General features: G+C 36.9%; 2 protein-coding genes across 3 annotated transcripts in view; one reads left to right on the top strand and one right to left on the bottom strand.

Moving 5' to 3' along the window:
* Cfap61 (cilia and flagella associated protein 61) overlaps positions 1-954 on the bottom strand; it is a 257,942-nt gene extending 256,988 nt beyond the window's left edge. The window contains exon 1 of one of the 2 annotated variants that reach the window (XM_015476914.2): positions 882-954. The gene's annotated coding sequence lies outside the window, so the exon portion shown is untranslated. Of the gene's footprint in view, positions 1-876 lie in introns of both variants that reach the window. The other variant, XM_048811377.1, reaches the window with a different exon arrangement.
* A 37-nt stretch (positions 955-991) lies between these two features.
* Crnkl1 (crooked neck pre-mRNA splicing factor 1) lies at positions 992-23,471 on the top strand. The gene is made up of 14 exons (XM_015483374.2): positions 992-1,177; positions 3,279-3,431; positions 4,282-4,373; positions 5,264-5,422; positions 5,870-6,036; positions 13,064-13,242; positions 14,372-14,542; positions 15,465-15,656; positions 16,466-16,525; positions 17,215-17,295; positions 17,972-18,211; positions 19,386-19,487; positions 20,127-20,375; positions 21,275-23,471. The coding sequence occupies exons 1-14, from the start codon at positions 1,127-1,129 to the stop codon at positions 21,440-21,442; spliced, it is 2,064 nt and encodes a 687-aa protein (XP_015338860.1). The 5' UTR covers positions 992-1,126; the 3' UTR covers positions 21,443-23,471.
* Positions 23,472-23,520: the final 49 nt, after the last annotated feature.

Genomic DNA, 23,520 nt, shown 5'->3' with positions numbered 1-23,520 from the left:
ACACACATTATCATACATTTGTCCAAATCCAAAGAATGTACAACATCAGTGGTGAACCCTAATGTGAACCATGGACTCTAACTGATATGTGTCACTGTGGGCTCTTTGATGATAGCACTCTAGTAGGAGGATGTTGCTAGTGGAGAGACTTTATGGCAGGGGAGGGACTGGGTAGGTGGAGGAGGTAGGTGGGAAATCTCTATACCTTTCACTCAATTTTACTGTTAACGTCTTTAAAAAAAGAATTTGCTGTTAACTTCTTTTATAATTTTTTTTTTTTGCTGTTAACTTTTTTCACACAAAAAAATTATTTAAAATTTTTTTTTTCTTAATAATGGCTTGATTACTCTGATATTGAAAGCAGGTCAAGTGTTATACCAGCTAGCACTTACTAAGCATTTTACACATATTACCTCCTTAATCCTAGGGAAATAAGTGTTACTATATTCGTTTTATACTTGAATACATTGAGGCTACAAATTTTAAGTCATGCATTTAAACATCAGTTTCTAAAACAAGACTAGGTGGTTTGCTAGTTACTCTACTGAGGTATTTTCACTTTTTCCTACTGTCTGACTTCAACATGCCTCCTGTTTTTTTAAATTCCAAATCCTCCGAGTTCATTATTTCCACACAACTTTTGGGAAACCAAAAAACGAGGGGAAAGACCTCGGAGACTACAAAACCCAGAATGCCCCGCGGCGGCGGTCAGCCAAGCAACGCGGCAGCTGTCCATGGGCACGCTGGGAATGGTAGTTTCCTCCCCTGCCCCTCTGACCTCACCATTTTGCAGGGTACCACGGCTGGATAAATCCACCGAGTCCCGGAGACGGACCCAGACCCTGCGTGCCTGAGGGGCAAGCCAGCGTTACCCACCTTACCGGCAACTCCAAGAAGCCGCACTCCACCCACAGCTCCAAAGAGGACGCGCAGCCTGGTTACCACGGAAACGACGCCGCATTCGTCACGGCGCGTGAGGAAGGCCAAAGGTCAGCCCAGCGAGTTCCGCTTCCGGTTCCGGGACCCGGTTTGTTATCGGAAAGCTTTGTGGTCTTGGCGAGCCCTCTAGGGTGATCTCTGGGGTCTGGTGAGGGCAGGGAATCTCCTGAAGCCAGCTGCTGCAGACATGGCGGCCTCCACCGCAGCCGGGAAACAGCGCATTCCCAAAGTGGCCAAGGTAGGCGATAGCGAGGGGCTTTGTGGGAGGGGGTCCGGGAAAGAGGCTTCCCCCACCCGCAGCCCGGGTGGTGCCCGGGTCAAGAGGGTATTGTCTGGGGGACAGGCCCTCTCTGGGAGCGTCCGTAGGGGAAACTAGGGGTCTTGCTCCCTAGAGCACGACTTGCACTGATTGGCATAGCCCTCGTTCTGGAAGTAATTCTTGCAGGGCAAGGTGGGGTCGTTCGGCAAATATTTGTCGAGCCAGGCACAGTGTTAGGTGCTGGAATTCCACCCTAAACGGGCAATTGGCACTACTCAAAACACGAGTAAATGTGAAGTGGCAGTCTTGCTAAATGTTACTCAAGCAAAAGGGTTGTGTAGGGCGGTCTACAGAGTAAACTTGGCTGAGGACCTGAAGGCTGTGTGAGAGTTAGCCCAATTGATATTGGAGGGAATGAGAGTAGATAACAGGAGTTGCTTAGTGACCCAAATTAAATAAGTTAATTGTAGATTTAGTATCTGGTATTTTCAAGGATGGCTGATACTAGTTCTTAATATATGGCAGGCTTTGTCCTAAACCCCTACAGATACTCTTTCTCCTATTTGTTTTTCCAACCCTAGGGCTTTCTTAAGCTTGACCTTCAGATATCAGTCTAGATGGATTTCAGAGATACTGCATGTAAAGCACTTGTGTTCATTAAATACAAATTATCATCGTCATCATCATCATCATTGCTCCATGCATGACATTAAATATTAATTTTTATTAAATATTTCTTACTCAATTTTTTTTGAGGTACTAGGAATTGAATGTAGGGCCTTGCACATGCTAGGCAAGTGCTTTGCCACTGAGCCACATTATCAACCATTTTTATTTTGAGACAGAATCTTGCTTACTTGCCCAGGCTGGTGACGAATTTGAGATCTCCTACCCACTGTGCCAGGCTAATTCTGCAAACTTTTATTGTCATCACTGGTTCAGTAGAAATAGAATGCCAGCTATATTAAAATTTATAGCCACATTTAAATGTAATTTAAACATTTTTCATACCCACATTTAAAAATGCAAAATACAGATGACTTTAATAGTATATTTTATTTAATCCAGTGAATTCAAAGTGTTCATCATGTAATTAGTATAAAAATGTTTAGTAAGGGCTGGGGTTGTGGCTCAGCAGTAGAGTGCTCGCCTAGCACGTGCAAGGCCCTGGGTTCAATTCTCAGCACCACATAAAAATAAGTAAACAAAATAAAGATATTGTGTCCAACTATAACTAAAAAATAAATTTGAAAAATGTTTAGTAAGGTCGTTCATTCTTTTTTTAATACTAAGCCTTAAAAATTAGTGTTTTACACTTATAGGCCAACTCAACATAGACTCACTATATGTTACTCATAGCCACTGTGTTGGACAACACAGTTCTAAGACCTCAAGAAGCTTGGAGTCTAATGATGTTCAGGAAGTTTAAGTTGACTTAAAATGCTGTGAAAAACCAAACCAAGTGATCAACAAGGGCATTAAAATAAGTTTAAGAATTCTGTAAATGGGCTGGGCATGGTGGTGCACGTGTTTAATCCCAGTGGCTTGGGAGGCTGAGGCAGGAGGATGGCGAGTTCAAAGCCAGCCTCAGGAAAAATAAGGTGCTGAACAACTCAGTGAGATCCTGTCTCTAAATAAAATATAAAATAGGGCTAGGGATGTGGCTCAGTGGTTGGATGTCCCTGAGTTCAATACCTGGTACCAAAAGAAAAAAAAAAGAATTCTGTAAATGGAAGTCATAATGCTAGGTAAGAAACTATACAACTCTTGATAAAGCAATACCTCTGATGAGAATTTTACCTAGTCTCACAGTTTATTATAGTCATCTAAAAGGGAAAACTTGCAATTATTTTTGCCACCTTTTTCTCTTGAGACTTTTACCTATTTGTTTGTAGTAGGTATAATTCCAGATCAAAATTTTTTTCCTATTCAGTCTCATGGAGAAATGTGAACATGGCAAACCAAGAGGGCATCTTGTAGTCATACTTAGGAAGTTCACATCCTAAAAACTTTGTGCTTGTTTCTTATACCCTGTGTAAAGAATATCTACCAAAAATAGACATGTCTTCTTTCTTAAAAGGTAAAAAATAAAGCCCCAGCTGAAGTACAAATAACTGCTGAACAACTTTTACGAGAGGCTAAAGAAAGAGAACTTGAGCTTCTTCCACCTCCACCTCAACAGAAGATCACAGATGAAGAAGAATTAAATGATTACAAACTAAGGAAAAGAAAGGTTAGTTCATCCACTAAATGTTAAGAGTTTATAGGTTGGTTTGGAAAGATCCTTATTGCTTTGAATGTATAAAAATGTAATGAAGTGTTTCTGTTTCTAGCCACATGAATATATATATTTTTTGGTTATCAGATAACTGTGTTCTATAGAAATAAATTATATATATATGTATATATATGTGTGTGTGTGTGTATATACACACACACACACAAAATGTGCCATGAATTCTTTTTAAAGGAAATTAAATTCACTAGAGACATAATTTTTAGTGCTGAACCAAAGATGGGTGGAAGTTTAACAGGCAGAACAACTGGCACATGGAAGAGAGGTCTGCTTGGCAAGGCTCATTGTGTGCTTCTGTCTGTATCACCTGTTGTGGTTAAGAGTTAGGACCTGGGGAAGAACCACAAGAAGGCTTTGGCATCTGGTTTGACCTCCTCACTCTAGAATGTTGGGTTACTTTTACCCACTAATCCTGCTGTGTCCACTTATTTGTTATTCTCAATGAGTTGCATAGGAAATTCTGAGAATTACTGAGAGAACTTAAAGGTAATATTTGAAAACATTTTCTTATGAGGAGCAACAATAGAGCTATTAAAGTATCAGTTGTCATGGACTAGAGACAGTATCAACAATTCTGCTAATAACTTTTTATATCTACAGTTTTCTTAAAGAAACATGTGATTATAAACTTCTTTAGTGAGTTTCTTATTTCTCAAAGACTCCAGCATGTAACTTCTCTTAAATAAGAATAAAATGAACAACAGTTTCAAAAGAAGGCTTAGAATAGGCAAAAGTAATCCTGTTTTAAGTCGGTTTCCCTTTATTGACCCTCTTTGCCTTCTTCCAGACTTTTGAAGATAACATAAGAAAAAACAGGACAGTGATTAGTAACTGGATAAAATACGCACAATGGGAAGAAAGTCTAAAGGAGATTCAAAGGTAAAATTGCTAAGATTATAATTGTGTATATAAAGATGCCATAAATTAAAGATATAAAAATATAGAAAATATTGTTGTTGAGAGTATAATTTTGTAGGTAAAGATGTCATAAGTTGACAGGTAAAAAAGAACAGAAAAATTTAAAGCACAAATAAAAGAGTATGCCTCTGGTATTTGTTCCGTGGAACCCAAGGGTTCCCGTGAAGGGCCTCAGGGTTGCTTCGTGAATAATCCTGAGGGTCGTGGCAAGAGGAGGTTCCACAGGTATGTCTTGCCACCAGCACACACTGCAGATACGGAAACCTAGAGTCTGCCTCTAGATTCACCAGCTTTATATGTTATTGAGATTTTTTTTAAGATAAAAGTGGTCTGCCAAAAAACAGTGACCAACAAGATAAAAATTGTATCCTGATCCTTGGTGTTATGTAGCTTTTCTGCATTCTCCCCTCGCTCCCTTTTCCCTAGTGTGCCTGTGTACTTGCCACTCCCTCAGTACATTATTTCTCCTTGTCATGTCACTTGGCTGTTCTCTCTACCTGTTAGAAGTACTCTTCCCCACAACCTTAGGCTCCAGATACATTGGAACTCTCTTCAAGTTCAGAATTCTAGGCTAGATGATGTCCACCACACATCATCATTTCTTTCTCCCTATTTCCTGTGCAGATCTTGACGATAATGTTTATCATATTGTACTGTAGTTACAAGCTAGCCTATCCTTCCGTAAGACTTTATAAGATACTTGAGAATTTGCTATTTCTTCATCATTTTATGACCAGAACCTGGCTCATGGTAGACACTCAATGAAATTCAGACAGTTTGAAATAATTACTACATATATTACATGCACTTTTTTTTTTTTTTTTGATACCCTTTAAATCTTGGTTCTTAAGGGCACGATCCATATACGAGCGTGCTTTAGATGTAGACTATCGAAATATTACACTCTGGCTGAAATATGCAGAAATGGAAATGAAGAATCGCCAAGTTAATCATGCCCGAAATATCTGGGACCGTGCCATCACAACTCTGCCACGAGTCAACCAGTTCTGGTAAGTTTCTGATCTAATAGAATAGCCTTTTGTAGACGAGAAAAGTTCCCCAATTTTGTGTATTTCCTTTATTTATATAGTTATAACGTTGTACATAATTAAATTTGCATCCTGTTTTTAAGGTCTTATGAGTGCTTTTTAATGATCTATTGTCATAAACCTAATGTTAATAGTTTTGTAATCAAAACTAAAACTTTGATTATGATAATATTTCATGCATTAGAAACTTCTTGTTGGAGTAGGCACTCTTTTAAAAAAAAATACTTTTCCCTCTAAGGTTCATCCTTTTTCAGGTTTATATTTCAGTGGAAAACATGTTTGATTTAACCATGAGGAAAGATAAAATTTAAATCTTTCCATTAATAAAAGAATAGCTAAAAATTGTCCAGGCTCATTTTTTCCCTAAGTCATTCTCACGACAGATATTTTTGGGTGATCTTATTAAAGGTACAAGTACACATACATGGAGGAGATGTTGGGGAACATTGCTGGTGCCCGCCAGGTGTTTGAGCGCTGGATGGAATGGCAGCCTGAGGAGCAAGCATGGCACTCCTATATCAACTTTGAGCTAAGATACAAAGAGGTGGAACGGGCCCGCACAATTTATGAACGATATATCCTTTGAATGAGATATGAGTGGTACTGTTATTGTCCTGGGAGCTACTCCTCCCATAGAGCTGTTATGGACAGGACATGGAGCCATTAATGTTACACCAGAAGTCAGATGTGTGTGTATATACAGTTTCCCTAGGAGTAATGGCTTGGCATTCAGTGTTTGCAGTGACTTTATAGAACATTACCTACTGTAAATAAAAAGAATCAGCTTTATCATGCAATGTTAAGGTCTTCTGTCTCTATTTGTTTTAACATTAGTTTCATAAAAGCTTTCATAGCACTTGCTGTGTGCCATACATTATTCTAAACACTTTAAAAATAATATCAATCCCTCTTGACAGCTCTACAATGCAGGAACTACTCCCATTCTGCACTTGAGGAAACAGATGACTGAGTAAGTGGCATGACCGAGATCTCACAAGTATTGATGGAAGTGGGATTTGAACCTAGCAGATCAGCTTCATAACTGACATTCTTAAAGTCTTTACCATATTTGAATGTATTACTATTTTGGAAATTAATTCTCTCTTCAGGGAAGATAGATTAAAAATAGGTTCTGTTAGAAAATAAAATGGTAATTCAAAACTTTCTCTTTTGGCAGTTTTCTTCATGTGGTATGGTTATTCCCCCCTCCCCTTAATCACAAGTTTAAGTATTAAAGTTATTGAGCTTATAATAATATAGATACCATTTATTGACTATATTATTTATTTTTGTTAATAATACATTGCATCTTTTTTTAAATTTTTAATTGATTTTATTTTTTAAATACATGAGAGTGGAATGCATTATAATCTTATCACACATATGCAGTACAATTTTTCATATCTCTGTATGTAAAGTGTTCACACTAATTCATGTCTTCATACATGTACTTTGGATAATGATGTCTATCACATTCCACCATCATTGCTTACCCCCTACCCTCTCCTTTCCCCTCCCACCCTTCTGCCCTATCTAGAGTTCGTCTTTTCTCGTCTAGGAGAGGTGCTCCCCTTCCCTATCCCATTATGGGTCAGTCACCTTATATCAGAGAAAACATTTGGCATTTGTTTTTTTGGGCTTGGCTAACTTCACTTAGCATTATTTTCCCCAGTGCATTTACCTACAAATGCCATGATTTTATTCTCTTTTATTGCTGAGTAAAATTCCATTGTGTATATATGCCACATTTTTGTAATCCATTCATCTACTGAGGGGCATCTAGGTTGGTTCTACAGTTTAACTATTGTGAAATGTGTTGCTATAAACATTGATATGGTTGTGACCCTGTAGTATGCTGTTTTTAAGTCCGTTGAGTATAGACTGAGGAGAGTGGGATAGCTGGGTCAAATGGTGGTCCCATTCCCAATTTTCCAAGGAATTTCCATACTGCTTTCCATATTGGCTGTACCAATTTGTAGTCCCACCAGCAGTGTATGAGTGTGCCTTTTTTTCGCACATCCTTGCCAACACTTACTGTTGTTTGTCTTCATAACAGCTGCCATTCTGACTAGAGTGAGATAATATCTTAGAGTAGTTTGATTTGCATTTCTCTAATTGCTAGAGGTGATGAACATTTTTTCAAATGTTGTTAATAGTTGTATATCCTCTTCTGAGAAGTGTCTGTTCATGTCCTTGGCCCATTTATTGATTGGGTTATTTGTTTTTTTTTGGTGCTTAGCTTTTTGAGTTCTTTATATACCTTAAAGATTAGTGCTCTATCTGATGTGTGAAGGGTTAAAAATTTGCTTCTAAGATGTAGGTTCTCTATTCACCTCACAGATTGTTTCTTTTGCTGAGAAGAAACTTTTTAGTTTGAGGCCATCCCATTTATTGATTCTTGGTTTTGATTCTTATGCTATAGGAGTCTTATTAAGGAAGTTGGGGCCAAATCTGATATGATGGCGATCAGGGCCTATTTTTTCTTCTATTAGACGCAGAGTCTCTAGTTTAATTCCTAGGTCCTTGATCCATCTTGAGTTGAGTTTTGTGCATGGTGAGAGATAGGGGTTTAATTTCATTTTGTTGTATATGGATTTCCAGTTTTCCCAGCACCATTTGTAGAAGAGGCTATCTTTTCTCCAATGCATGTTTTTGGCACCTTTGTCTAATATATAATTGTAATTTTGTGGGTTAGTCTCTGTGTCCTCTATTTTGTACCATTGGTTTACCAGTCTGTTTTGGTGCCAATACCATGCTTTTTTTGTTACTGTTGCTCTGTAGTATAGTTTAAGTTCTGGTATGGTGATGTCACCTGCTTCACTCTTCCTGCTAAGGATTGCTTTAGCTATTCTGGGTCTCTTATTTTCCCAATGAATTTCAATGATTTTTCTTATTTTTCCCGATGACTGCTTTTTCTATTTATATGAGGAATGCCATTGGGATTTTGATTGGAATTGCATTAAATCTATATAGTGTTTTTGGCTGGTCATTTTGATAATATTAATTCTGCCTATCCAAGAGCAAGATAGACCTTTCTATCTTCTAAGTTCTTCTTTGATTTCTTTCTTTAGGGTTCTGTAGTTTTCATTGTATAGATCTCTCACCTCTTCCGTTAAGTTGATTCCCAAGTTGGGTTTTTTTTGAGGCTATTGTAAATGAGGTAGTTTTCCTCGTTTCCCTTTCTGAGGATTTGTCACTGTTATACAGAAATGCCTTTGATTTATGGGTATTGATTTTATATCCTGCTACTTTACTGAATTTATTTACTAGTTCTAGAAATTTTCTGGTGGAGCTTTTTGGGTCTTCTAGAATCATATCTTCAGCAAATAGTGCTAATTTAAGTTCTTCCTTTCCTGTACATATCCCTTTAATTTCTTTCATCTACTTGCTCTGGCCAGTATTTCAAGAACTATGTTAAATAGAAGTGGTGAACGAGGGCATCCCTGTCTTGTTCCAGTTTTTAGAGGGAGTGCCTTCAGTTTGTCTCCATTTAGAATGATATTGGTCTGGGGCTTAGCGTAGATAGCCTTTACAATGTTGAGATATGTTCCTGTTATCCCTAGTTTTTCTAGTGTTTTGAACATGAAGAGGTGCTGTATTTTGTCAAATGCTTTTTCTGCATCTATTTAGATGATCATATGAGTCTTTATCTTTAAGTCTATTGATGTGATGAATTACATTTATTGATTTCCTTATGTTGAACAACCTTGCATCCCTGGGATGAATCTTGCTTGATCATGGTCCATGATTTTTTTTTTTTTTTTTGAGAGAGAGAGAATCTTTTAATATTTATTTTTTAGTTTTCGGTGGACACAACATCTTTATTTTATTTTTATGTGGTGCTGAGGATCGAACCCAGCGCTGCGCACATATCAGGCAAGCGTGTACTGCTTGAGCCACATCCCCAGCCCCCACGATCTTTTTGATATGTTTTTGTATTTGATTTGCCAGAATTTTATTGGGAATTTTTGCATCTATGTTCATTAGAGATATTGGTCTAAAGTTTTCTTGCTTTGATGTGTCTTTGCCTGGTTTTGGAATCAGGGTGATATTGGCCTCATAGAATGAGTTTGGAAGTGCTACCTCTTTTTCTATTTCCCGGAAAAAAAATTGAAGAGTATTGATATTAGTTCTTCTTTAAAGGGCTTGTAGAACTCGGCTGTGTATCCATCAGACCTGGGCTTTTCTTGGTTGGTAGGCATCTGATGGCGTCTTCCATTTCATCACTTGATATTGGTCTGTTTCAATTGTTTATATCTTCCTAAATCAATCTGGACAAATCTTATGACTTAAGAAATTTATCAATGCCTTCAATATCTTTTATTTTATTGGAGTACAAGTTTTCAAAATACTTTCTAATTATCCTCTGTATTTCTGTAGTGTCTATTGTGATATTACCTTTTTCATCATGTATGCTGGTAATTTGAGTTTTCTCCTTCTCTTTATTAGCATAGCTAAGGGTCTGTCAATTTTATTTATTTTTTTCAAAGAACCAACTTTTAGTTTTGTCAATTTTTTCATTTGTTTCTTTTGTTTTGATTTCATTGATTTCAGCTCTAATTTAATTATTTCTTGCCTTCGACTGCTTTTACTGTTTATTTGTTCTTCTTTTTCTAGGCCTTTGATATGTAATGTGAGGTCATTTATTTGTTGACTTTTTCGTCCTTTAAATAATAAACTCAATGCAATGAACTTTCCTCTTAGAACTGTTTTCATAGTGTCCCAGAGATTTAGATATGTTGTGTCTGTGTTCTCATTAACCTCTAAGAATTTTTTAATCTCCTCTTTGATGTCTTCTGCAACCCATTGTTCATTCAGTAGCATATTGTTTAGTCTCCAGGTGATGGAGTAATTTTTATTTTTTATTTTGTCATTGATTTCCAATTTCATTCCATTGTGATCTGATAAAATGCATGGTAGTATCTCTACTTTTTTGTATTTGCTAAGAGTTGTTTCATGGCATATTATGTGGTATATTTTAGAGAATGATCCATGTGCTGCTGAGAAGAAAGTGTATCCGCTTTATGCAGGTTGAAATATTCTATATATGTCAGTTAATTCTAAGTTATTGATTATATTATCGAGTTCTATAGTTTCTTTATTCAACTTTTGTTTGGAAGATCTATTCAGTGGTCAGAGAGGTGTGTTAAAGTCACCCAAGATTATTGTGTTGTGGTCAGTTTGACTCTTGAACTTGAGAAGAGTTTGTTTGATGAATATAGCTGCACCATTGTTTGGGGCATATATATTTATGATTGTTATGTCTTGTTGGTGTATGGTTCCCTTGAGCAATATGTAATGTCCATCTTTATCCCTTTTGATTAACTTTGGCTTGAAATCTACTTTATTTGATATGAGGATGGAAACCCCAGCTTGCTTCCGCAGTCCATGTGAGTGGTATGATTTTTTTCAACCTTTCACCTTCAGTCTGTGTATTTCTTTTCCTATCAGATGAGTCTCCTGGAGGCAGCATGTTGTTGGGTATTTTTTTTTCTTATCCAATCTGCTAGCCTATGTCTTTTGATTGGTGATTTTAAGCCATTAGCATTCAGGGTTATTATTGATACGTGGTTTGTATTCCCAGCCATAATTGTTTATTTTTGTTATTTAACTTGACTTGATTTTCTTCTTTAATTAGTTCTTTCTTTAGGGTACTACCTCCCTCTGCTGATTTTCATTGTTTTTTGTTTCCTCTTCATGGAGTATTTTGCCAAGGATGTTTTGTAGTGCCGGTTTTCTAGCTATAAATTCTTTTAACTTTTGTTTATCATGGAAGGTTTTTATTTCATATTCAATTCTAAAGCCTAATTTTGCTGGATACAAGATTCTTGGTTGGCACTCATTTTCTTTCAGAGCTTGATATATGTTGTCCCAGGGTCTTCTAGCTTTCAGGGTCTGTGTTGAAAAATCTGCCGTTATCCTAATTAGTTTCCCCCTATATGTAATCTGATTCCTTTCTCTTGTGGCTTTAAAAATTCTCTCCTGATTTTCTATGTTGGGCATTTTCATTATAATGTGCCTTGGTGTGGATCTGTTTTAATTTTGTACATTCAGCGTCCTGTAGGCCTCTTGAATTTGGATTTCTAATTCATTCTTCATGTTTGGAAAGTTTTCTGATATTATTTCATTGAATAGATTGCTCATTCCTTTGGTTTGGAACTCTATGCCTTCCTCTATCCCAATAACTCTTAAATTTGATCTTTTTATGCTATCTCATATTTCTTGACCTGAGGATTGTGGAGGTAACCAGGGTGGGAAGTCTGGTCCTGGTGCAGGTCACCTGGAAGCGGGGAGTGGCACCCGCCAGTCCCTTCAGGAAGACTGCACCTCATGGGTCTCTTTTTGGGACCACTCATATGACTTGAGCACCTGGTGCTCTCTCCCTATCTTGCCTGGAGTTTTCCTAGTTCCTGGTTTCTCCATTAGGCTCCAAACTTTAGCCCCATCTCCCTCCCCCCTAGCAGTTCCCAACTGAGGAACCTCTCACACCGTGGCTCCCGTGGGTAGCTCCATGGTCACACTGCACACCTGTGTTTGGCAGCTACTATGTTGGATTACCGCTGCTGGGGAGGGGGGAGGTTGGAAAGCTGTTACCTGGCCACTGGAGATCTGATCTGGGAGCTGCCCCCACCTAACATGGCGAGAATGTTGAAGTAAGATGGAGGCAGTCTGCTTTCAGCGCCGGGGTGTCTGGTAAGGTAGGGGGAAGTCAGATAATGGCGTTGTGCTATGGGTAGGTAGCAGTTTAGTGACCTGTGTGAGAGCTGAGCGAAGTCTTGGTGATCTGCAGATGTGTTGATAGGTGATTCTGCTAAGGTGCTCCCGAGCCTTGGTTGGGCTAGAACTTTGGTCTTGAACTTCGGGTTTTGGGTCCTGCTCGAATGCCAGGCGTCCTATTCCAACGCTGAGGCCTGGAGCCCTTCGCGGGGTCACAGCGCTGGTGATTTCTACGGAGAGCAGCTGTATTGGGGTCCTCTAACACGCTCAGAGATGCAGTATTCCGAATAGGTGAGATCTGGATTATTGAGCAACACAGAATGCTGCCTTCTCTGGCCCACCATCTTGAAAACCCTTATTTTTTAAATTTATTATTGCAATACTAAAGATAGAACCCAGAACCCCATGCATGCTAGGCAAGTACTCTACCACTAAGTTATACCCTCAGCTCTTGACTCTGTTCTTTTAGCCAGAAACTGGTAAGGGATTTATATATTTTTTTGTCATTTAAAACTGACAGTAACCTATTGTGGTTGGTATTAGTTTTCCATATATACAGAAGAAAAAGCTGAAACAAATGAAATTACTTGTCTGCAATTACATGATTAGTAACCAGCATTGAGATTTCTCTTTGGCTTCAAACTTCTATTTATACCCACTACTACAATATTGAATAAACAATGAGGGCACATAGAGGCAAAATACCCTTGTGAAGGCCAGGGATGAGTTTTATTGCACCTTTGTATGTTTGTTATCAACCCTAGAGGGTAGTTTGAATTATTGGGGTGTTAGGGTTTGTTATGGTTTGTTATGGTTTTGGTATTTATGTGATTTTTTTTAAAAAGCCATGTTATCTTTCCTGGTATTTCCTTAATTTCCCTGTACTTGTCCTTGTACACCCTGATGTGAAGAACTGGATCAAGTATGCCCGCTTTGAAGAAAAACATGCTTATTTTGCCCATGCACGGAAAGTGTATGAGAGAGCTGTTGAATTCTTTGGAGATGAACATATGGATGAACACCTTTATGTTGCCTTTGCCAAATTTGAGGAAAATCAGAAAGAAGTAAGTATACTTCAGTAACTTGATTGCATTGTGAAACATCTTAGAAAAGGTTACATCTTGTGCACAATGAGGTCATTTCCATTTTTTTCTTACTCATCTTTGGAGAAAATGTTTTGCAAAGACAAAAATAATTTCATATAGAAAATAACATACATATATGACTGAGCTGCAGATTGGGAATTGAGTGATTATAGATTTCACCATAATTGTCTTAATTTTATTTTATTTGTTTGAAAGTTAAGCTTTTAAATCTTAATGTCTATAAACTGTAGAGTTCTTTGGCAGTTTCATTAAAGAAAGGTAAAAAACCTGGACAGCAAAAAGCCAAAAGCTCATAGAACAGAGAACAGAATTCAGAATGAAACAGATATTGCACCACAAAATAAGTTCTTCTCTTTCTTAGTTAGTTATACAAAAGAATTTCTGACAGTACCTCCAATAATGTAGATTTGACAGAGTAGGCTGAGACCTTGTACAAATGCTGGAGAGTCCAGGTTCTGTTGTAAAAGGGAGGGATAGAAGGGCTTGAAGTGGGTGATGGAATATGATTTATATTTTAAGGAAAACTTCTGGCTAATTTATATAGAGAATATATTGCAGAGGAGGGGGGATTAGCAAAAGTAGAATGAGGTGAGACTTACGGGGAGACTTTTGAAATGATCCAGGTTAGAAATGGAGATAGGTCAGCAACAGGGACAGAAGAAAAGGACTGTGTTGAAGAGGTAGAAATGGCAGGACCTGTTGAAGAAATGAATGTGGAAAATGAGAAAAGAAAAGGAACAAAGAGGAGATTTTGATGTGAGCTAGCATGTGACTATAATGTTGCCTACTAAGATTGGGAAGACTGGGAATGAACCAGCTTGGGAGTGGGAGAAAGAAGTTCAGTTTGGGTCCTGGTTAGTTTGAGATTTGCAGTAATCCTCCAACTAAAGTATTAGCTAGCCAGCATTAAATGTGAAGCTCAAAGAAGAGCTTCTGACACAAATACCTTCAACCAAAGAGAGAAGAAAAGGTTTATTTTGGACATTTTGATACCTTAAAATCTTATAGTTTATACCACAATTACTCTCTTTTTTCATGACTAGAATGAGAATGTGTAATGGAAGGTAGTCATCCTATCTGCTTTTAGTTTGAAAGGGTACGAGTCATCTATAAGTATGCCCTGGATAGAATTCCAAAACACGAGGCCCAAGAACTCTTTAAAAATTATACCATCTTTGAGAAGAAGTTTGGCGACAGGAGGGGTATTGAAGACATCATCGTGAGCAAACGGAGATTCCAGTATGAAGAAGAAGTGAAGGTGGGTGCTGGTGTGGGTGGTTAATTCTGAAGTGCTCATCAGTACTAGCTGCTCTGGCATAAAGAATGGCTAGTTAGGACTATCAGTGGTAACTCTTTTTAATGAGATCTGTGATCAGCTGGCACATTTCAGACAAGTTAGAATATAGAGGCTGATAGGAAAAGGCAGGCAAACCGTATTGGATTTGCTCTACCATTCACAAGTGGAAAGTCATCTATTGGTTGCTGATTGTGTATGTGGAACTTGAAAAGAAATGTAGAAACCAGTTGAGCTCATTTTTGGAAGAAGATGGAAGAGTTGTAGGTATCTAAAATCCTGTTTTGCACATTATTGCCCTTTAGCTCTAACTGCCTGGACAAAAAGTGTATCGTAGATATAATTCTATTCTCATCTCTTTGTGTACTGTGTTGATTTCAATTTAAAATAATAGCATTTTCCTTCTCTGTTATGCTATGTATTTAAAATTATTTTTGCTTACATTAAAATCTCTCCAAGCAAAGGAGTAATTCTGGTGTTAAGTGCTGTGGTAGGTCAGCAAGGTAATTTCAAGAAAAATTACTATTCTCTGAAAATGCAAGGTTCATAATTGTATGATAAAAATCCATTGTAATTTCATTATAAATCCAGTGATATATAGTCATATGTATGTGCACCTTAATAAGGATGATATCTCATTATTTAGTAGTTACCTGGGAGTGATGACTCTGGAGGAAAGGGGCCACACCTAGCCAGTAACCTCTCCTTTGGTTTCCTTTTATTTTTTTATTTATACATTTTCAGAAACTGTGTTTTTTAAATTAGATAACAGGTAAAATCTAACAGAAAAGATGCTAATCTATAAAGAGTTATTCTGTGCCTCCTTTCAGCTCACATAGTATAGCTTTGGTTTTGTCTTTATTGGTAAAGCAGCTTATCTTTCTAGGCTAATCCACACAATTATGATGCATGGTTTGATTACTTGCGGTTGGTGGAAAGTGATGCAGAAGCTGAAACTGTGCGTGAGGTGTATGAGAGAGCCATTGCCAATGTCCCACCCATTCAGGAGAAGAGGCACTGGAAGCGCTACATATATCTTTGGATCAACTATGCACTCTATGAAGAATTAGAGGCAAAGGTAAAAATTTTGAATTTTATGTCAGCTGTTAATGATTTCCTTGTGTTGAGTGTGTACTCATAGCTTGTCTGTTATGGGTAGTGGATGATAGTTATAATCCTTGAAACAGAGAAGTTTAATTTTAAATTCTTACAGGCTTCTGTTCAGCCATAAAATTATATATTCTCTCTGCAACATTTTAAATTCTCTATTCCTGTTGTGGGAAAAGTTTAGGTAGTGTGTGTGTCTGTGTGTGTGTTGTCTTTCTTTGAAGCATTAGGAATTGAACTCGGGGCCTTACACATGCTAGGCAAATGCTAAACCACTGTTTGTTTTTAAAACCTGAAAATAAGATAACGTTTGGAACTTGAAAAGGAATAAAGAACCAGCCCTCAGGTTAATTATATATATTAATTTTATATAGTTTCCTATAATTTATGTTTTTTTTTTCACAAATATAGCTCACAGTCATAGCTAGATTATACAATTTTATTTGAGGTTAAAATTAAATGACATTTACAGAAATTGGTCATTTATGAGAGTTAACAGGTAAAGATTAACCTGTTATTGATCTGAGAACATAAAACATCTTTCTTTCTGCTGTCAGGCAGAGTCTTTCTACAAAGAAGCACTCAGAGTTTGATGTCTGTATTGTTGGTGATTCTTAAAAGTTTGGCCATTTTTAATCATAAATGGAATCAGGGTTTGAAAATAGTCACTGGAGAAAACATATTCAGTGTTGAGTGTGTACATTTTTAGTGGTAAAATTAGTAACTAGTGAAGTTAATGTTAGCACCAGACTTAAAATTTTGTGAAAAATTTTTATACAGGATCCTGAAAGGACAAGACAGGTATATCAAGCCTCTTTGGAACTAATTCCTCACAAAAAGGTATGCTTGCTCTAAAGTGTTCAACTCCAACCAGGTCAAAATTCTCATGTATTACTTGTGAAATGATAGGATGAAATAACATTTAGTGATTATTTCCCTGTACTAGACACCATGGAAAACATAAATAAGAATGAGATTACACAGAGGATAACCTGTATTGAGAAAAAAATTAATAATATAGATAATGTAAAAATTCAGAGGAGGCTGGGTAATTTGAATAGGCTGAGTAAAAAGGAAAACATTGACAAGAATTCACACAACATATGTGAGAGACACAGAACTGTGTTTGTTGATAATTGAGTGCATCCCTTGCTTCTCTAGAGATGGTTGAGATGTTACCTCTGCCATGTTACCTAGCACAAGAAACAAAGTCTTTCCTGCTGTTGAAGTATTGGCCAAGTTATCTTCTCAGAATAGACATAGGATGTTCTGTCTACATACAAGCGGCCCACAAAACAAGGCCTATTCAAGGAGAGGCTGCAGTGTCATGAAGTACAGTAAAGTATCTGAATCATGATGTTTGTAACTGTTGTGAAATCTTTACTTGTAAGTAAGCAAAATACATACTGCCTCAGAAGTTTCAGGAAAATCTAACTGCCAGTAGCCTTTTGTTAATTTAAATTTTCTTTAATTCAACTTACTTTAAATGAATTTCTTCAGTTAAATATTTTTATGCTTTTGTTTCCTAGTTCACGTTTGCCAAAATGTGGTTATATTATGCACAATTTGAAATAAGACAGAAAAATTTACCATTTGCCAGAAGAGCTTTGGTAAGTAAAGAAAGGATCAGATGCCTCATGAAGTTTCTCGAGAAAGAATTTAAAATCTTAGTGCTTACAAGTTGTACAGTTCCTGCTCTACTAAAAACACAACAGAAATTCCTATCACCATAAACTGGGACATGTTAGGAAAAAATCGTCAGATGATGATGCTTAAATTATTCTTATTACCTAGGGCAAGTGAACGTTCTCTTTCAATATTGGAAATATCTATAGCTTCCAATTGCTAGATCTGTCCTCAGACTAGATGCAGTAGTCTGGTCCTGTGCAAACTTCTGGTGTATTAAATGCATCTTCCTCCTAAAAATTGTTCTGAAATTTTAATAGGATCAAATCCTATATTTAATTGTGATTTCTCTTCAGATAAGCTACTATTACCTTGGCTGTGGACAGCAAGTCAAGTTTCACTCTTTGATTAGCTTTTTATTTGAAAGAGGTTTTAATATCCATTTTTTCTGAGAAAGTTTAAAGTCCAAAATAGTGGATTAGGTACCAGTGAGCACAGGCCATCTTGTCAGCTGGTTGAGCTACAGAAGTGTCTTCTGGTCTTTTGTTAAGAGCCACTGTGAACAGTGTTATACCACAGAGCAATATTATGGACTGCCATGTTGAAATGATCGTGCAACCCACTGAGGTATTGCAGTCATCTGGTCATTTTATTTTTCAGGGAACTTCTATAGGCAAATGTCCAAAGAACAAGTTATTTAAAGGCTACATAGAATTGGAGCTGCAGCTTCGAGAATTTGACAGATGCCGGAAGCTTTATGAAAAGTTCCTGGAATTTGGGCCTGAAAATTGTACCTCCTGGATTAAATTTGCAGAACTAGAGACAATCCTTGGTGATATTGAAAGAGCCCGGGCCATTTATGAGTTAGCCATTAGCCAACCACGCTTAGACATGCCGGAGGTGAGGATCTCAAGTTGCATATATTTTGTTCTAGAGACTTCTCTAGACTTCCTTTAGATAACCATCTAAGAGAAAGAGAGAGAGAGAGAGAGAGAAAGAGAATGTTTTAGAATATAAACATGATCTGACTAGCCACAATCTTTTCTACTCAGATTAGGATTTTTCTGTTTGTAGAATAGGAAGATGGGTGGGGGTGAGGGTAGTTTTAAAATGAAGGCCTCTAGCTAGGTACCAGAACACAGTAGACACCCAGGATGAATTAGGATATAATGGCATGGATGATGAGCTCTCTTCCTCCCTTCCTCAAACCGGGAAAGGAAGAGAAGTCCAGGCAAGCAAACAGCCAGCAAGCAGCCCATGTGGAGAACAGGAGAAATAGAGGTGGGGACTGCACATTCCTGTTCTAGTACAGTTTTGCCTGGATCGGGCCAATAAAAGAGGCTCCAACCAAACCATAATGTGTCTAGAATTATAACTGCTGCTGTCTTGGCCAGCTTTCAGTAGTTAAGCTTTAGCCACATGGTGGCGCCAGGCTATAGGACTGATTTGAGTGACACTAGAGTCACAACTCACTTGGCCATTTTGTCAGTATTGACCTAACATGACCCTACATTAATGGTTCAGGCCCCACTGACCACATCAGGACAGTGCTTTGTATCTCTGGTTCCATCTCTTGGCCTCAATTCTTCCACTAGACTGCTGCTCCCACATGTCCAGGCCAGTTTATTTATCCTTGTGCTTGACAGGTAGGCACCTATTCAATAAATACTTGTTGAGTTTAACTGAAATAACAAGGAATTTACAGTAAAGGTTAAGACATACTGGCTAATTTGGGCCAGTTTTCTCCCCCATGATTAATTGCATGTGGTAGAATCATAAAAGTACCTGGGAGACACTTAGCAAATTTCTCAGTTCTTGATTAAATTGAACATTTTGGAAAAACTCCAAAGGAGAATCTAAAACTGAATCCATGGTCTTTTGGCCTATAGTCTAGAATTCTAGCCGAGTTTTAGCAAGCTTATAAATGCCGATACTATTATTTCATTCATATGCTGTCAATTAACTCCTTAGCATAAGTTCTGTTCTTGGATGTAAATTAAAATATAGGTAATTTGTGCTTTGGATGGGTGCATCTGCTTTGTAAATGTTAAGACTGACCTATTGTTTTTCTTAGGTGCTTTGGAAATCATATATTGATTTTGAAATTGAACAGGAAGAAACCGAAAGAACAAGAAATCTTTATCGACAATTGCTTCAGCGAACACAACATGTCAAGGTATTCTGTGATTTGTTGTTGATCTTTGATTTTGCTTGAATCAGCAGTCCTAAAAAAATACTTTGTGTATTTTTTTTATTAGAGAATTTAATTTAACTATACATAGTGATGAACATCTGTAATCTCAGGTACTTGGGAGGCTGAGGCAGGAGGATCAGAACTTGAAGGCTAGCTTGGGCACCTTATTGATACCCTATCCCAAGTAAAAATTTTAGAAAGGCTTGGGATGTAACTCAGTGGTACAGCCTTGCCCAGCATGCATGAGGTTCAATCTCCATTACCATAGGAAAAAAAAGAAAATTTATTTTAAATTATTTCTTTGCTTTTAATGAGAACCCACAAGTCTCAGAGGACTTGTGAATGTTAAACTTATACAATGTATATGTTTATACTGCATGTGAATATCTTGGATATCACGAGATTGGAAAAAGTTCCTCTTTTCATGGTTATTATCAGATATAGAAACAAATTACTTCCATGCTTACATTGACTCATATAGTCAATGTATTCTGTGAAACACTAGAAATGACTATATCATATTCAGATATCATGAACTAGAAATTAGCTTTATTATTATTATAATATGACTGTCATCTAGATGACATTGCTAATTTGATTCCTTAATAATTTTCTTTTAAGGTATGGATCAGTTTTGCTCAGTTTGAGTTGTCTTCAGGGAAAGAAGGAAGTGTGGCTAAATGTAGACAGATTTATGAAGAGGCTAACAAAACCATGCGAAACTGTGAAGAAAAGGAAGAGAGACTTATGCTGCTAGAATCCTGGCGAAGCTTTGAAGATGAATTTGGAACAGCCTCAGATAAGGAGAGAGTAGACAAACTCATGCCAGAAAAAGTCAAGAAGAGAAGAAAGGTCCAGGCTGATGATGGGGTAAGAGCTGAGCCTTGAAGCTGTGTGTTACATGAGTAGAAATGTATGAGTTTAAAGTTATGTTGTATATATGCCATGAGCATGGGAGCGCACAGCCTAGAGTAAGAGTCACTTGCAGTCTGGTTACTAAGGAAGGACAGCCAGGGTAGAGGATTGGGATGGGGATTGGCAAAAGCTTTTGGGGTATAGTTGAGTCCAGGAACTATATAAAATGTGATGTTTCTAAAGTAGAAAGCCAATGTGGAGGGAAATAAACTCACCAAGTAGAGCTAATCCAGACAAAGTTTTGTAGGCATAGGAAGGCGTTTGGTGGGAATTTATTAAAGGCTTTTTATAGATAAAATGACATAACCAGATTGCTGTTATTTCATACAGGAAAGCTTTGAGAGTCTTAGATTGCATAAAGAAAACCTGTGATAAAGCTGTTTTTGTAAGCTAAGTAAGTGCAGGTAGAAGTGGGGGCCTAGAAGAGCAAATTTTGGCAAGTGAAATCAGTAGTCAGTTGGAGGTAAGGATGTAAGGGGCACAGGTATATAGCTTTTGCTGTTAGATACATGTGAAGTAAAAAATCTTTAAAAGTGTAAATCTTAAACATAAGACTGCAAAATGTAGTTAGAGACACTATCTTCTTGGTTGACTATGGAGCAGAATTTTCTTCCACCAGATTTTCCCATTTTGGTGAGCTACAACTCCAGCAACACCAACCTAGCAACTCCTTATTCATGTCCTATCTTTCAGGCTTGGCTTTTGAGTTTTTTGTAGTAGGTTTTGATATTGTTTTGTAAATGAAGACAAGGTGAATTAGAACTCTGGGTTTCCAGTAAAAAAACCCTCTGCTTTAACTGAAATGTATTTAAGCCAAATGTTTTCTTGCCTTTTAATTTGCTTTATTTCTATAGTCTGATGCAGGATGGGAAGAATACTATGATTACATCTTTCCAGAAGATGCTGCCAACCAACCTAACCTCAAGCTCTTGGCCATGGCCAAACTATGGAAGAAACAGCAACAGGAAAAGGAGGCTGCTGAGCAAGATCCAGATAAGGATGTGGATGAGAGTGAATCCTGATGTTTTTTTCGTATTGAAAAGTGTTTTATTATTTTTATAAATTGATAGTTTGGAACTCTTGAGACTCCTGGAAGTTTTTATATTCACCAGCAAGGAATTATTTGGGATGGCTACTTTTTTGAATCATTTTTAAAATGCTCTGGATTAGGTAGGGGTGAGGAATTGCAAGTAAATGCATTTTTTAAATGCTGGATTTCTTCACTTGACTCCAAACTTTCCTAATGTTTGTCTATATCATGCATTAGGAAATGTAATTGAGGTTATGCTTAGCATCTATTTTAGATGGACCTGCAGACTTGACTTATTTTTTTAAAAAAGTTTTCAGGTTACAGTCTGCAGTAATTTTTCAGATATAGTTTTCTAATGTTATGCATTCATGAAACCTATAACTTTTTACTGTTTTCAAAGTCACAGTCTTGAATTCAGTTTCCAGCACTGCCACTTAGTGATTGTGTATTTTAACCTTTTTTTTTTTTTCAGTTTCCTTGCTCATAAAATAGGCCAATTCTTTGACAGAACATTTCAAAATTATATTAGAAAAATACCTGGTGCACAGTAAGTGGATAAAACTTTTGTTCTTTTCCACTCTTAAATATGTTCATTCCTTGTAGATCAGGATATGCTTGAATTAACATCAAAACATCTTTACCTTCTCAATAGTGGCCAGTTATACCAAAAGCTACTAAAAACATTGCAAAATTAACTTACAGTGACTATTTTTCTGAAGTCATTTTTACTAATAACATTTAGTTTCAATTATACCATTATTAGTTCCTTAAACTGGTTTGAGTTTTGTAGTTGAGTTTTGACTTGTTTTTAAGATGTGCTGTGAAAAATGATGCCCCCTTTTCAAATAAGTTTGGGAAATCCTAGATTAAAGCTTAAACTGCTAATGGAGTCTCTAAAATCAGTCTTCTTGGAGCCTTTGGTATACTGCTATATATCATGAATCTTCATAATGATGCTGTCCTATTGTTTCCCAAATTTAATGAACAATGGAATTATAAATTTTATCTAGAATATCATCTCTGTGTGCTAAGTACAAAAAATGTTTACTCATAACACCCAACATGTTAAACTTAGCCTAGGGGTTTAGAGCATACGTAAAAACAGTGAAGGTACCATATACTAAATAATGAAAGCTTAAAGTAGCACAAGAATGAAAACATTATTAATATTATGGTGTATTACTTACATTCTCAAGCAGAAAAACTGATCTGTTTCATTTAACTTAGCTGGTATTTCAAGCATACTTTTTTGTTTTGCTTTGTTTACTACTCAAAACATACAGCTGTATTTTCAAGACTCTTTCTCACCTGTAGGACCATTAATAAGCAAATTTAATATTAAATGTATAAACTCATCCAAGGGAGTAAAAGAGACTTGGTTATTAATTTCTATCTTGAAAATTAGGGCATTTGAGGGCACAAGAAAACAGAATAATAAGCCTTTTTGTCTTCTGCTTTTGTTACTGGACCAGTTTCACACTTTGGGGTGTCAGATTGGTTATACTGACTGAGGTCTTAGGAGAATCTGATTGTCCTTTATTAAATATGCAGTCAAGGGGAGAGACAAATAGGTCTGAACGTTAATGACCAGCCAGTCTTCCTAGAATTATCTGTTCTGTTTAGGTTGCGTGTAGACATAAGAAAAAGTTAGAGATCATGTTCTCAAAGTCATAACAAATGTGCCAGTGTGAAATGCTGGAAGGAAAGTTATTCTCCTATGGGAGAACATAAAAGATGCATTTATCTTTTTCCTGAACTTCACCAAAATCCTTTCTACAGTAAAAGCTTTCTAATCATTTCATGTGGATTTTTCTTTAGTTTTTTTCTTTTACTTATTGGATATTTTCAGATGCTAGTGGTAATGAAACTATATATGAAAACACATGGTCAGCCTATGATCTGTTTCTTTAGGAATTAAGTTCCTTTTCTTCTTGAAAAAAAAAAAAACCAAAACACACATCAGCTTCTTTTTGTATTTAGGAAGGCAGGATTAAACAGTACTGAAAGAAAAAAAAAAAAAATCCAGGAAACAACTAGGAAGAATCTGTACATGACAAGCAGCTTAACTGT

Source organism: Marmota marmota, unplaced genomic scaffold, assembly GCF_001458135.2.
Source record: "Marmota marmota marmota unplaced genomic scaffold, marMar, whole genome shotgun sequence".
Taxonomy (NCBI): Eukaryota; Metazoa; Chordata; class Mammalia; order Rodentia; family Sciuridae; genus Marmota; species Marmota marmota.
This window is presented reverse-complemented; position numbering and strand designations above follow the sequence as displayed.